General features: G+C 47.1%; 2 protein-coding genes across 8 annotated transcripts in view; one reads left to right on the forward strand and one right to left on the reverse strand.

The window, feature by feature from the left end:
- Positions 1-5,118, reverse strand: part of LOC106592903 (breast cancer anti-estrogen resistance protein 3 homolog) — a 27,238-nt gene extending 22,120 nt beyond the window's left edge. The window contains exons 1-5 of one of the 3 annotated variants that reach the window (XM_045710389.1): positions 4,885-5,118; positions 4,225-4,316; positions 2,782-2,899; positions 2,301-2,359; positions 1,481-1,626 (exon numbers count right to left, since the gene is read on the reverse strand). In XM_045710389.1, coding sequence (XP_045566345.1) covers positions 1,481-1,626; positions 2,301-2,359; positions 2,782-2,899; positions 4,225-4,314 — 413 coding nt within the window. In that variant the 5' untranslated portion in view covers positions 4,315-4,316; positions 4,885-5,118. The remainder of the gene's footprint in view (positions 1-1,480; positions 1,627-2,300; positions 2,360-2,781; positions 2,900-4,224; positions 4,317-4,884) is intronic. The other 2 variants (XM_045710382.1, XM_045710384.1) reach the window with 2 other exon arrangements.
- A 4,423-nt stretch (positions 5,119-9,541) lies between these two features.
- LOC106594609 (proto-oncogene vav) overlaps positions 9,542-15,000 on the forward strand; it is a 38,139-nt gene continuing 32,680 nt past the window's right edge. For all 5 annotated transcript variants that reach the window (XM_045710406.1, XM_045710410.1, XM_045710412.1 and 2 more), the window contains exons 1-2: positions 9,542-9,778; positions 11,253-11,476. In XM_045710406.1, coding sequence (XP_045566362.1) covers positions 11,273-11,476 — 204 coding nt within the window. In that variant the 5' untranslated portion in view covers positions 9,542-9,778; positions 11,253-11,272. The remainder of the gene's footprint in view (positions 9,779-11,252; positions 11,477-15,000) is intronic.

The raw sequence follows: 15,000 nt of genomic DNA on the forward strand, positions 1-15,000 counted from the left end.
TGATGCAGCCACTACCATGTTTGAAAATATGAAGAGTGGTACTACGTGATATGGTGTATTGAATATGCCCCAAACATAACGCTTCGTATTCAGGACATTTTTTGCAGTTTAACTTTAGTGCTTTACTGCAAACACGGATGCATTTTTTGGAATATTTATATTCTGTCCAAGCTTCTTTCTTTTCACTCTGTCATTTCGGTTAATATTGTGAAGTAACTACAATGTTGTTGATCCATCCTCAGTTTTCTCCTATCATCTGTTTTTTAAAGTCACCATTGGTCTGATGGTGATAATCTCGGAGTGGTTTTCATCCTGTCCGGGAAACGAGTTAGGAAGGACGCCTGTATCTTCATAGTGACTGGGTGTATTGATACACCATCCAAACTGTCATTAATAACTTCACCACGCTCAAATATTCAATGGATGCTTTTTTAATTTATTTATACCCATTTACCAATAGGTGCCCTTCTTTGCGAGGCGCTGGAAAACCTCCCTGGTCTTTGTCTTTGTGGTTAAATCTGTGTTTTTCAGCTTTTCATTTCTAAATCATTTGTGTCTAATAACATCATTTCACTTTGACACAACAACATGTGGAACAAGGTGAGGTTTGTGAATGAAACTTTCTGGAGGCTCTGTAACAAACATATCGGGTTTAATAATACCAGGTAAACAGACAACTATGTGAAGACAGACAGACGGCCACATAGTCCCTGCTCCATTCATTACTGTTCTGTTGACACACTCCTGTTTAAAGGGCTGTGTTTATGACGGTGTGGTTAATGATAAACCACACAACCTCCAACCATCACACACCCTTCAACCCTCTCACACACACACCCCCAACCCTCTCACACACTCACCCTTCAACCCTCTCACACACACACCCCAACCCTCTCACACTCACCCTTCAACCCTCTCACACACACACCCCCAACCCTCTCACACACACACACCCCCAACCCTCTCACACACAGACCCTCCAACCCTCTCACACTCACACCCCCCAACCCTCTCACACTCACACCCTCCAACCCTCTCACACACACACCCCCAACCCTCTCACACTCACACCCCCCAACCCTCTCACACACTCACCCTTCAACCCTCTCACACACACACCCCAACCCTCTCACACACTCACCCTTCAACCCTCTCACACACTCACCCTTCAACCCTCTCACACACACACCCCCAACCCTCTCACACACACACCCCCAACCCTCTCACACACTCACCCTTCAACCCTCTCACACACACACCCCAACCCTCTCACACTCACACCCCCCAACCCTCTCACACTCACACCCTCCAACCCTCTCTCACACACACTCTCCAACCCTCTCACACACACCCTCCAACCCCCTCACACACACACACACCCTCCGACCCCCTCACACACACAACCTCCAACCCCCTCACACACACACTCTCAAACCCTCCCAGTCTTTTGATATGAAAGTGTATAATCCTAGTTCTGTACCTGCGTTTCCTTGTCTGCTCGGGGGCGAGTCCAGGGCTGAGCCCCTCCTCCAGTGGGTGGAGCTGTGAACAGGAGGCGGAGACTGTAACCTTGCGTCGAAGGCGGGGCAGAACACTCTGACGGAACAGATCCTTCCTGGGTTTCACCTATAGAGCCAGAACAGAACAAATGAACGTAGAGCCATTGGAGAGACCAAGCAGACAACATGAGCAACCTGATCCAGGGGTTCCGGTCACTTCTATTGGCTGGGAAGAGTTCTATTCATCTTCTAGACAACATGAGCAACCTGATCCAGGGGTTCTGGTCACTTCTATTGGCTGGGAAGAGTTCTATTCATCTTCTAGACAACATGAGCAACCTGATCCAGGGGTTCCGGTCACTTCTATTGGCTGGGAAGAGTTCTATTCATCTTCTAGACAACATGAGCAACCTGATCCAGGGGTTCCGGTCACTTCTATTGGCTGGTAAGAGTTCTATTCATCTTCTAGACAACATGAGCAACCTGATCCAGGGGTTCTGGTCACTTCTATTGGCTGGGAAGAGTTCTATTCATCTTCTAGAGATTTTACTGATTGAGGAAGTAGATTCATTCTTCCTCATCTCGTTAGCCCAATTCTGTTTTGCACCCTTCTCCCTGAAGTGTGCACTTGTTCACTCCCCCTCATTGCATTGTATTGGCGAGGAGAGTGAACAAATGCACACTTGGGGGAGAAGGATAGAACCAGTCTAAGTTGAATGTTCTATATTCTGTTTTATGTTCTACATTCTATGTTCTATGTTTTATGTTCTACATTCTATGTTCTATATTCTATATTCTCACCAGGTCCAGAGACGAGCCCAGAGAATACTTCCTGCTCACCCTCAGCTCCTCCACCATACCTGAGATAGGACAACAAAGGGCACAGGTTAGACGAGTGTGTGTGTGTGGGTTCATGTGCTTGTGTATACGTGTGTGTGTGTGTGTGTGTGTGTGTGTGTGTGTGTGTGTGTGTGTGTGTGTGTGTGTGTGTGTGTGTGTGTGTGTGTGTGTTACCAGAGTGTGGGTCTAGTGTCTGTCTGTGTCGCAGCAGCTGAGACAGTATGGTGTGTGTGTGTGTGTGTGTGTGTGTGTGTGTGTGTGTGTGTGTGTGTGTGTGTGTGTGTGTGTTACAAGAGTGTGGGTCTAGTGTCTGTCTGTGTCGCAGCAGCTGAGACAGTATGGTGTGTGTGTGTGTGTGTGTGTGTGTGTGTGTGTGTGTGTGTGTGTGTGTGTGTGTGTGTGTGTGTGTGTGTGTGTGTGTGTGTGTGTGTGTGTGTGTTACCAGAGTGTGGGTCTAGTGTCTGTCTGTGTCGCAGCAGCTGAGACAGTATGGTGTCTCTGTGACTGGGATCATCTACTCCTGCCTCCTTCAGATCGACATCACATACATACAGCAAACCCTGGAGAGAGAGAGAGATGGAGGGAGAGAGATGGAGATGAAAAAGAGAGGGAGACAGGTTGGGGTGAGAGGGAGGGGAGAGGGAGTTGTAGAGTAAGAGAGAGAGAGAGAGAGACAGGTTGGGGTGAGAGAGGGGGAGTGGAGAGAGAGAGATGAGGGTGAGGAAAAGGGAGAGAGAAGAGAGGTTGGGTGAGAGAGAGAGGTTGGGGTGAGAGAGAGGGGGGGTGGAGAGGGAGAGATGAGAGAGGGAGAGAGGTTTGGGTGAGAGAGAAGGGTAGGGGAGAGAGAGAGACAGGTTGAGGTGAGAGAGGGGGAGGGGAGAGGGAGAGATATGGAGATAGAGAGAGAGAGAGAAGAGTGATTGGGGTGAGAGAGAAGGGTAGGGGAGAGAGAGAGACAGGTTGGGGAGGGGAGAGGGGGAGAGAGATGAGAGAGCGAGACAGGTTGGGGTGAGAGAGCGGGAGTGGAGAGAGAGAGATGAGGGTGAGGAAAAGGGAGAGAGAAGAGGGGTTGGGGTGAGAGAGAGAGGTTGGGGTGAGAGAGAGAGGTTGGGGTGAGAGAGAGGGTGGAGTGGAGAGGGAGAGATGAGAGAGAGAGGTTGGGGTGAGAGAGAGGGTGGAGTGGAGAGGGAGAGATGAGAGAGAGAGGTTGGGGTGAGAGAGAGGGTGGAGTGGAGAGGGAGAGATGAGAGAGAGAGGTTGGGGTGAGAGAGAAGGGTAGGGAAGAGAGAGATATGGAGATGTAGAGAGTGAGAGAGAAGAGTGGTTGGGGTGAGAGAGATGGAGAGAGAGAGTGAGAGAGAGAAGAGTGGTTGGGGTGAGAGAGATGGAGAGAGTGAGAGAGAGAAGAGTGGTTGGGGTGAGAGAGGGGGAGGGGAGAGGGAGAGATATGGAGATGGAGAGAGTGAGAGAGAGAAGAGTGGTTGGGGTGAGAGAGGGGGAGAGGAGAGGGAGAGATATGGAGATGGAGAGAGTGAGAGCGAGAAGAGTGGTTGGGGTGAGAGATGGAGAGAGAGGTTGGGGTGAGAGAGAAGAGTGGTTGGGGTGAGAGAGATGGAGAGAAATGAAGGCTGTAACTATCAGTTTAGTAACAACAGAAAGAAACAGACAGACAGACAGACAGACAGACAGACAGACAGACAGACAGACAGACAGACAGACAGACAGACAGACAGACAGACAGACAGACAGACAGACAGACAGACAGACAGACAGACAGACAGACAGACAGACAGACAGACAGACAGACAGACAGACAGACAGACAGACAGACAGACAGACAGACAGATAGACAGATAGACAGACAGACAGACAGACAGTAAGGTACCTCTAGACCATAGTATTCTCTCTCCAGTGACTTGGTGTACTGGGGCAGTCCTATCTGTTTCAGCCACCAGGCTATGGAGCGATTATTCATGTCTGAGAGACAGACAGAGACAGATAGAGATAGACCATATTTGACACACAGTTAAACACACACAGTTATACACACACACACAGTTATACACACACACAAAGTTATACACACACACACACACACACACACACACACACACAGTTACACACACACACAGTTACACACACACACACACAGTTACGCACACACACTTTTATACACACACACAGTTATAAACACACACAGTTACAAACACACACAGTTATACACACACACACAGTTATACACACACACAGTTATACACACACACAGTTACACACACACACAGTTACACACACACACAGTTACACACACACAGTTATACACACACACACACACACACACAGTTATACACACACACAGTTATACACACACACAGTTACACACACACACAGTTATACACACACACAGTTATACACACACACACACAGTTATACACACACACACAGTTATACACACACACAGTTACACACACACACACAGTTACACACACAGTTACACACACACACACACAGTTCCAGTGTTTTCAGAGTGCAGACATGTAGCACCTACCTGAGATGAGCTGGTTCTGACTCTACTCTCTCTCTCTCCCCCCGGTCTGTGAACCAGTGGCCCCCTATCCCTCAAACCAGTAGTGCTGCTTCCTCAGCCAATCAGACCCCACGATGGACCCGGGGGGGCCCCATGAATCAGCCAGTCCCCACGCAGGAATCTGTATCTCAAGTCAAGGGACGGAGCATGCAAGTTGAGACAGGATTCTAACATTCTGAGGGAAGAGGGAAGAGAGAGAGTGAAAAAGAGAGGGGGGAGGGAGGGGACAGTGTGAAAAAGAGAGGGGGGAGGGAGGGGACAGTGTGAAAAAGGGAGGGAGGGAGGGAAGAGACTGTGAAAAAGAGAAGCGAGGGAGGGAGAGAGGGAGGGAGGGAAGAGACCGTGTGAAAAAGGGAGGGAGGGAGGGAAGAGACTGTGAAAAAGAGAAGCGAGGGAGGGAGAGAGGGAGGGAGGGAAGAGACCGTGTGAAAAAGGGAGGGAGGGAGGGAAGAGACTGTGAAAAAGGGAGGGAGGGAGGGAGAGAGGGAGGGAGGGAAGAGACTGTGAAAAAGGGAGGGAGGGAGGGGACAGTGTGAAAAAGAGAAGAGAGGGAGGGAGGGAAGAGAGTGTGAAAAAGGGAGGGAGGGAGGGAGGGAGGAGACAGAATGATCAACAGTTTGTTTGGCAAATTATATACAAGCTGTGTGTGTGTGTGTGTGTGTGTGTGTGTGTGTGTGTGTGTGTGTGTGTGTGTGTGTGTGTGTGTGTGTGTGTGTGTGTGTGTGTGTGTGTGTGTGTGTGTGTGTGTGTGTGTGTGTGTGTGTCTGTGCTTTTAGCCTTCAGTTGTAATTGCCCAGCAGTATCTGCTAGTGGCACTAGAGGGCATCAGTTCCCTATAAAGCTGTATCTCTATTGTGGGTCAATGGTATTTCCTTGATTCCTCTCTCCTTGGCCTCTTCTCAAAACCCATTGGAGGAGGAGATCCAAGGGGAGGAACCTCAGAGCTTCTGCACCAATGTGCTTGGAGAAGGAGACAAGAAGGGAGGACATGAGGCATTAAGGAAATACTATTTAGTTCCTTCGGTTGTTACTTGTTGCTAAACTAACTCAGAGTCACTTTCAGAGTTGAGAGTTTCGGATTAGTTAATCAGTTAGTACATGAACTACTAGTTAGGATAAGTAGAGTTTCTGATGTGTTAATCAGTTAGTACATGAACTACTAGTTAGGATAAGTAGAGTTTATAATGTGTTAATCAGTTAATACATGAACTACTAGTTAGGATAAGTAGAGTTTCTGATGTGTTAATCAGTTAGTACATGAACTACTAGTTAGGATAAGTAGAGTTTCTAATGTGTTAATCAGTTAATACATGAACTACTAGTTAGGATAAGTAGAGTTTCTGATGTGTTAATCAGTTAGTACATTAACTACTAGTTAGGATAAGTAGAGTTTCTGATGTGTTAATCAGTTAGTACATGAACTACTAGTTAGGATAAGTAGAGTTTCTGATGTGTTAATCAGTTAGTACATGAACTACTAGTTAGGATAAGTAGAGTTTCTAATGAGTTAATCAGTTAGTACATTAACTACTAGTTAGGATAAGTAGAGTTTCTGATGTGTTAATCAGTTAGTACATGAACTACTAGTTAGGATAAGTAGAGTTTCTAATGTGTTAATCAGTTAGTACATGAACTACTAGTTAGGATAAGTAGAGTTTCTGATGTGTTAATCAGTTAGTACATGAACTACTAGTTAGGATAAGTAGAGTTTCTGATGTGTTAATCAGTTAGTACATGAACTACTAGTTAGGATAAGTAGAGTTTCTAATGTGTTAATCAGTTAGTACATTAACTACTAGTTAGGATAAGTAGAGTTTCTAATGTGTTAATCAGTTAGTACATGAACTACTAGTTAGGATAAGTAGAGTTTCTGATGTGTTAATCAGTTAGTACATTAACTACTAGTTAGGATAAGTACAGTTTCTGATGTGTTAATCAGTTAGTATATGAACTACTAGTTAGAATAAGTAGAGTTTCTGATGTGTTAATCAGTTAATCCATGAACTACTAGTTAGGATATGTAGAGTTTCTAATGAGTTAATCAGTTAGTACATTAACTACTAGTTAGGATAAGTACAGTTTCTAATGTGTTAATCAGTTAGTACATGAACTACTAGTTAGGATAAGTAGAGTTTCTGATGTGTTAATCAGTTAGTACATGAACTACTAGTTAGGATAAGTAGAGTTTCTAATGAGTTAATCAGTTAGTACATGAACTACTAGTTAGGATAAGTAGAGTTTCTGATGTGTTAATCAGTTAGTACATGAACTACTAGTTAGGATAAGTAGAGTTTCTAATGTGTTAATCAGTTAGTACATGAACTACTAGTTAGGATAAGTAGAGTTTCTGATGTGTTAATCAGTTAGTACATTAACTACTAGTTAGGATAAGTAGAGTTTCTGATGTGTTAATCAGTTAGTACATGAACTACTAGTTAGGATAAGTAGAGTTTCTGATGTGTTAATCAGTTAGTACATTAACTACTAGTTAGGATAAGTAGAGTTTCTGATGTGTTAATCAGTTAGTACATTAACTACTAGTTAGGATAAGTAGAGTTTCTGATGTGTTAATCAGTTAGTACATTAACTACTAGTTAGGATAAGTAGAGTTTCTGATGAGTTAATCAGTTAGTACATGAACTACTAGTTAGGATAAGTAGAGTTTCTGATGAGTTAATCAGTTAGTACATTAACTACTAGTTAGGATAAGTAGAGTTTCTGATGTGTTTCTGATAGTCTGCCTACCCATGTGAGAGACGCAGACTCAGTCTCAACCTTTAAGTCTTTACTGAAGACACATCTCTTCAGAAGGTCCTATGATTAAGTGTAGTCTGGCCCAGGAGTGTGAAGGTGAACGGAAAGGCTCTGGAGCAACGAACCGCCCTTGCTGTCTCTGCCTGGCCGGTTTCCCCTCTTTCCACTGGGATTCTCTGCCTCTACCCCTATTACGGGGGCTGAGTCACTGGCTTACTGGTGTTCTTCCATGCCGTCCCTGGGAGGGGTGCGTCACTTGAGTGGGTTGAGTCACTGACGTGGTCTTCCTGTCTGGGTTGGTGCCCCCCCTTGGGCTGTGCCGTGGCGGAGATCTTTGTGGGCTATACTCGGCCTTGTCCCGGGATGGTATGTTGGTGGTTGGAGATATCCCTCCAGTGGTGTGGAGGCTGTGCTTTGGCAAAGTGGGTGGGGTTATATCCTACCTGTTTGGCCCTGTCCGGGGGTTTCATCGGATGGGGCCACAGTGTCTCCTGACCCCTCCTGTCTCAGCCTCCAGTATTTATGCTGCAGTAGTTTATGTGTTGGGGGGCTAGGGTCAGTTTGTCACATCTGGAGTATTTCTCTTGTCTTTTCCAGTGTCCTGTGTGAATTTAAATATGCTCTCTCTAATTCTCTCTTTCTCTTTCTTTCTTTCTCTCTCTCGGAGGACCTGAGCCCTAGGACCATGCCTCAGGACTACCTGGCTTGATGACTCTTTGCTGTCCCCAGTTCACCTGGCCGTGCTGCTGCTCCAGTTCCAACTGTTCTGCCTGCAGCTATGGAACCCTGACCTGTTCACCGGACGTGCTACCTGTCCCAGACCTGTTGTCCCAAACCTGCTGGAACCTTGACCTATTCACCGGACGTGCTACCTGTCCCAGACCTGCTGTTTTCAACTCTCTAGAGACAGCAGGAGCGGTAGACATACTCTCAAAGATCGGCTATGAAAAAGCCAACTGACACTTACTCTTGTGTTATTGACTTGTTGCACCCTCGACAACTACTATGATTATTATTATTTGACAATGCTGGTCATTTATGAACATTTGAACATCTAGGCCATGTGCTATTATAATCTCCACCCGGCACAGCCAGAAGAGGACTGGCCACCCCTCATAGCCTGGTTGCTCTCTAGGTTTCTTCCTAGGTTTTGGCCTTTCTAGGGAGTTTTTCCTAGCCACCGTGCTTCTACACCTGCATTGCTTGCTGTTTGGGGTTTTAGGCTGGGTTTCTGTACAGCACTTTGAGATATCAGCTGATGTAAGAAGCGCTATATAAATACATTTGATTTGATTTGATTTGTTAATCAGTTAGTACATTAACTACTAGTTAGGATAAGTAGAGTTTCTGATGTGTTAATCAGTTAGTACATGAACTACTAGTTAGGATATGTAGAGTTTCTGATGAGTTAATCAGTTAGTACATTAACTACTAGTTAGGATAAGTAGAGTTTCTGATGTGTTAATCAGTTAATACATGAACTACTAGTTAGGATAAGTAGAGTTTCTGATGTGTTAATCAGTTAATACATGAACTACTAGTTAGGATAAGTAGAGTTTCTGATGTGTTAATCAGTTAATACATGAACTATGGGAATGGATTCTACTCTCACTGGCGTTCTAGAACCATGTGCATTTTCATGTTGCAAACTTCAGCAGTGAGATTATTTTCATCCTGTCTCTGTCACACTGGAGCTCCTCTCTGAATGTGTGCTTTGTAGATAATGTTGTGGTTGGTTTTGTGATCTCACACGTTCACATACTGAGTATACTGCGCCTGTTTGTGTCTCTCGTACGTGTGTTTCTCTCTCTGTGTGTGTGTCTGCGCGTGTCTCTCTGTGTGTGTGTGCGCGCGTGTCTGTATGTGTGTGTGTGTATGACAGAGGAAAGGGGAAGTGGTACAGTTAAAAGAGTCCTCCTCCATCTGCAGCTCTGCAGAACGCAACACCCACCTCGCAACAGCGACCACAGGGGGAGAGGACGGCCAAACTAACGACAAGAGACAATGACAAGACGACAGGAGAGGTGAACACAGACGGAGACAAATCAACAAGGAGCAAGAAGAACAGAACGACAGACCTGAAGAAGAGGAGAACAAGAAGGCAAGAAATACTTTTTTGTTGTTAGATAAGTTAGGTGAAGTCCAAATCTAACTGTATTCCTCACACGCTTGGTAAACTAACAGGTGTAGACTAACAGTGAAATGCTTACTGACGGCTGATTGGCCCTTCCCTTCCGTTCCCAACAATGCAGAGAGAAGAAAAAGTTTTTGTATTACGTAAAGTTGGTGGAATATTTGGAGCCTTGTCATGAGTCTGTAGTTAGTTCCCTATAGATACACATGGGTTACTAACGGTCTGAGGACACGCTTTCACAGGCAAGCAGATCTAGAAACAGGTCTAGAAACAGTTCAGGGAAGCCAAGCAGATCTAAAACATGTATAAAAACAGGTCTAGAAACAGGTCTAGAAACAGTTCAGGGAAGCCAAGCAGATCTAGAAAGAGGTCTAGAAACAGGTCTAGAAACAGTTCAGGGAAGCCAAGCAGATCTAGAAACAGTTCAGGGAAGCCAAGCAGATATAAAACATATATAAAAACAGGTCTAGAAACAGGTCTAGTGTGGTCATGTTCCTGCTGTGTCCAGGTGGTCGTGTTCAGGTTGAGATGCAGCTGTGGCGTTAGTGTGGCTGATAGTGTCCAATGTGGTGGTGTTTATGGTTGTCTGAGGGTCATGTTTGACGTTATATTGAGGTTGTGTTACGGTTATGTTGTGTTAATGTTCATGATACGTTGTGTGGTTGACAGAGGCCAGGGTGCTCCCTGAGAGCCACGGACAGAGAGACATGACAAGACAGTCTGACGGTCATGTTTCACGTTGTGTTCCTGTCGTGTCCAGGTGGTCACGTTACGGTTGAGCGGGAGCTGTGGCGTCACTGTGTGGTGGGGTTCAAATCAAATCAAAGTGTATTTGTCACTTGCGCTGAATACAACAGGTGTAGACCTTACAGTGAAATGCTTATTTACAGGCTCTAACCAATAGTGCAAAAAAGGTATTAGGTGAACAATAGGTAGGTAAAGAAATAAAACAACAGTATAAAGACAGGCTATATACAGTAGTGAGGCTATAAAAGTAGCGAGGCTATAAAAGTAGCGAGGCTATAAAAGTAGCGAGGCTATATACAGTAGCGAGGCTATATAAGTAGCGAGGCTATAAAAGTAGCGAGGCTATAAAAGTAGCGAGGCTACATACAGACACCGGTTAGTCAGGCTTATTGAGGTAGTATGTACATGTAGATATGGTTAAAGTGACTATACATATATGATGAACAGAGAGTAGCAGCAGCGTAAAAGAGGGGTTGGCGGGTGGTGGGCGGGACACAAAGCAGATAGCCCGGTTAGCCAATGTGCGGGAGCACTGGTTGGTCGGCCCAGTTGAGGTAGTATGTACATGAATGTATAGTTAAAGTGACTATGCATATATGATAAACAGAGAGTAGCAGCAGCGTAAAGAGTTGATCAGTGGTTGATCAGTGTTTCTGGTTGTCTGACGGTCATGTTGTGTTCCTGTCGTGTCCAGGTGGTGGTGTTACGGTTGAGATGGAGCTGTGGCGCCACTGTGCCGTGTGGCTGATAGAGTGCAGGGTGCTCCCTGAGAGTCACAGGGTAACGTGGGACAGTGCTCAGGTGTGTGAGTTAGCCCAAGCTCTGAGGGATGGAGTCCTGCTCTGTCAGCTGCTGAACAACTTACTACCCCACGCCATCAACCTCCGAGAGATCAACCTCCGACCCCAGATGTCCCAGGTAACACACACACACACACACACACACACACACACACACACACACACACACACACACACACACACACACACACACACACACACACACACACACACACACACACACACACACACACATACACATGTATACACACACTTATACACATACACGTTTACACACACACAAACGTCAGCAGGCTGGTAGAGCTAACGTCAGCAGGCTGGTAGGGCTAACGTCAGCAGGCTGGTAGGGCTAACGTCAGCAGGATGGTAGGGCAAACGTCAGCAGGATGGTAGGGCTAACGTCAGCAGGCTGGTAGGGCTAACGTCAGCAGGCTGGTAGGGCTAACGTCAGCAGGCTGGTAAGCTAACGTCAGCAGGATGGTAGGGCTAACGTCAGCAGGCTGGTAGGGCTAACAGCAGCAGGCTGGTAGGGCTAACAGCAGCAGGTTGGTAGGGCTAACGTCAGCAGGCTGGTAGGGCTAACGTCAGCAGGATGGTAGGACTAACGTCAGCAGGATGGTAGGACTAACGTCAGCAGGATGGTAGGGCTAACGTCAGCAGGATAGTAGGGCTAACGTCAGCAGGATGGTAGGGCTAACGTCAGCAGGCTGGTAGGGCTAACGTCAGCAGGATGGTAGGGCTAACGTCAGCAGGATGGTAGGACTAACGTCAGCAGGATGGTAGGGCTAACGTCAGCAGGCTGGTAGGGCTAACGTCAGCAGGATGGTAGGGCTAACGTCAGCAGGATGGTAGGGCTAACGTCAGCAGGATGGTAGGGCTAACGTCAGCAGGATAGTAGGGCTAACGTCAGCAGGCTGGTAGGACTAACGTCAGCAGGATAGTAGGACTAACGTCAGCAGGATGGTAGGACTAACGTCAGCAGGATGGTAGGGCTAACGTCAGCAGGATGGTAGGGCTAACGTCAGCAGGCTGGTAGAGCTAACGTCAGCAGGCTGGTAGAGCTAACGTCAGCAGGCTGGTAGGGCTAACGTCAGCAGGCTGGTAGGGCTAAAGTCAGCAGGATGGTAGGGCTAACGTCAGCAGGCTGGTAGGGCTAACGTCAGCAGGATGGTAGTGCTAACGTCAGCAGGCTGGTAGGGCTAACGTCAGCAGGCTGGTAGGGCTAACGTCAACAGGCTAGTAGGGCTAACGTCAGCAGGATAGTAGGGCTAACGTCAGCAGGAGGGTAGGGCTAACGTCAGCAGGATGGTAGGGCTAACGTCAGCAGGATGGTAGGGCTAACGTCAACAGGATGGTAGGGCTAACGTCAGCAGGATGGTAGGGCTAACGTCAGCAGGATGGTAGCGCTAACGTCTGCAGGATGGTAGGGCTAACGTCAGCAGGCTGGTAGGGCTAACGTCAGCAGGCTGGTAGGGCTAACATCAGCAGGATGGTAGGGCTAACATAAGCAGGCTGGTAGGGCTAACGTCAGCAGGATAGTAGGGCTAACGTCAGCAGGATGGTAGAGCTAACATCAGCAGGCTGGTAGGGCTAACGTCAGCAGGATAGTAGGGCTAACGTCAGCAGGATGGTAGAGCTAACATCAGCAGGATCAAATCAAATGTATTTATATAGCCCTTCTTACATCAGCTGATATCACAAAGTGCTGTACAGAAACCCAGCCTAAAACCCCAAACAGCAAGCAATGCAGGTGTAGAAGCACGGTGGCTAGGAAAAACTCCCTAGAAAGGCCAAAACCTAGGAAGAAACCTAGAGAGGAACCAGGCTATGAGGGGTGGCCAGTCCTCTTCTGGCTGTGCCGGGTGGAGATTATAACAGCACATGGCCTAGATGTTCAAATGTTCATAAATGACCAGCATTGTCAAATAATAATAATCATAGTAGTTGTCGAGGGTGCAACAAGTCAGTAACACAAGAGTAAGTGTCAGTTGGCTTTTTCATAGCCGATCTTTGAGAGTATCTCTACCGCTCCTGCTGTCTCTAGAGAGTTGAAAACAGCAGGTCTGGGACAGGTAGCACGTCCGGTGAATAGGTCAGGGTTCCAGCAGGTCTGGGACAACAGGTCTGGGACAGGTAGCACGTCCGGTGAACAGGTCAGGGTTCCATAGCTGCAGGCAGAACAGTTGGAACTGGAGCAGCAGCACGGCCAGGTGAACTGGGGACTGCAAGGAGTCATCAAGCCAGGTAGTCCTGAGGCATGGTCCTAGGGCTCAGGTCCTCCGAGAGAGAGAAAGAAAGAAAGAGAAAGAGAGAATTAGAGAGTGCATATTTAAATTCATTTGAAACATAGAAAAGTGAGGTGAAACTTTGCATTGGAAATGTTGATGCATATACTAATGCAAATCCATAGGTTACCTATGGCCGAGTTTATGCTACCTCCCCTTTAAGATATATGCTATTACTAACACAGTTTCCTGCTTGAAATGTTACCTATGGCCGAGTTTATGCTACCTCCCCTTTAAGATATATGCTACTACTAACACAGTTTCCTGCTTCATATGTTACCTATGGCCCAGTTTATCCTACCTACCCTTTAAGATGTATGCTACTAGCAAGCCAGTTTCCGGCTTCATTTCATCCGTTTTAAATGACCAGACATTGAAATATAGAATATTATTTATTGAGGAAATGGAATAGATGTGAGAATGAGGATTCAGGAGGGGAATGAGAATAGACCGGATGAAGGAGGAGGAATTCAGGAGGGAAAATGAGAATAGAACAGATGAAGTAGAGGACTACAGATGAAGCAGAGGACTGCAGATGAAGGATCCAGGGGGTGGACTCCAAAGTTTGGCTTGGAGTCTCTGGTAGACACCACTGTCAGGCCGTGGTAATTAGGCTGCTGTGGTGATGGTGAGGCTGGGCAGTTGAGGACTGATCTAGGAGAGGTTCCCAGCTGGTAAGACCAGGGGCTGAACCGCTGCAGGAGCAGTTGGCACGTAACTGGATGAGCTGGCTGGGATGTGGGAGTTCATGGCTGGTAGGGACGGAAGGTGAGATGCTGCGGGGTGGCAGTCAGCGGGATTGGAGGGGAAGAGAAAGGACGTCATTGGCAGAGGGGCCAGAGGGACCTGAGGTAGGCAGAGAGGTCTTCACTGGCAGAGAGAGGGGCCACAGGGACCTGAGGTAGGCAGAGAGGTCATCACTGGCAGAGAGAGGGGCCAGCAGGACCTTGTAGTATATGCTGGCGAAGCGAAGAAGAGAATGGATGTGAATTGTAGTGGAGTGTGTTGGGTAAAAGAAGAGAGGGAAGGGTGAGCCGGAGTGCGGGGCTGGGGTCTGCAGTCACAGCTGTGAAGAACAGGGCAGCAGGCACATACAGCTGAACTGGCAGCGCAGGCAGAGAAGGAGGGGAGGCACTGCAGGGGTGGCGGTCACAGGACCAGTGGCAAAGATGTAGGTCATCACTGGTGGAGAGGCAGGTGGGGAGAGAGGACGTCAGTGGCACAGAGAAGGGGTGACCACAGCAGCAGTCAGGGTCCAGTGGAAAAGCAGGAGGGAGAGAGCAGTGTGTCAGGCATTATAGAGAGGAGGGAGAGAGCAGTGTGTCAGGTATTATAGAGAGGAGAGAGAGCAGTGTGT

Source organism: Salmo salar, chromosome ssa02, assembly GCF_905237065.1.
Source record: "Salmo salar chromosome ssa02, Ssal_v3.1, whole genome shotgun sequence".
Lineage (NCBI taxonomy): Eukaryota > Metazoa > Chordata > Actinopteri > Salmoniformes > Salmonidae > Salmo > Salmo salar.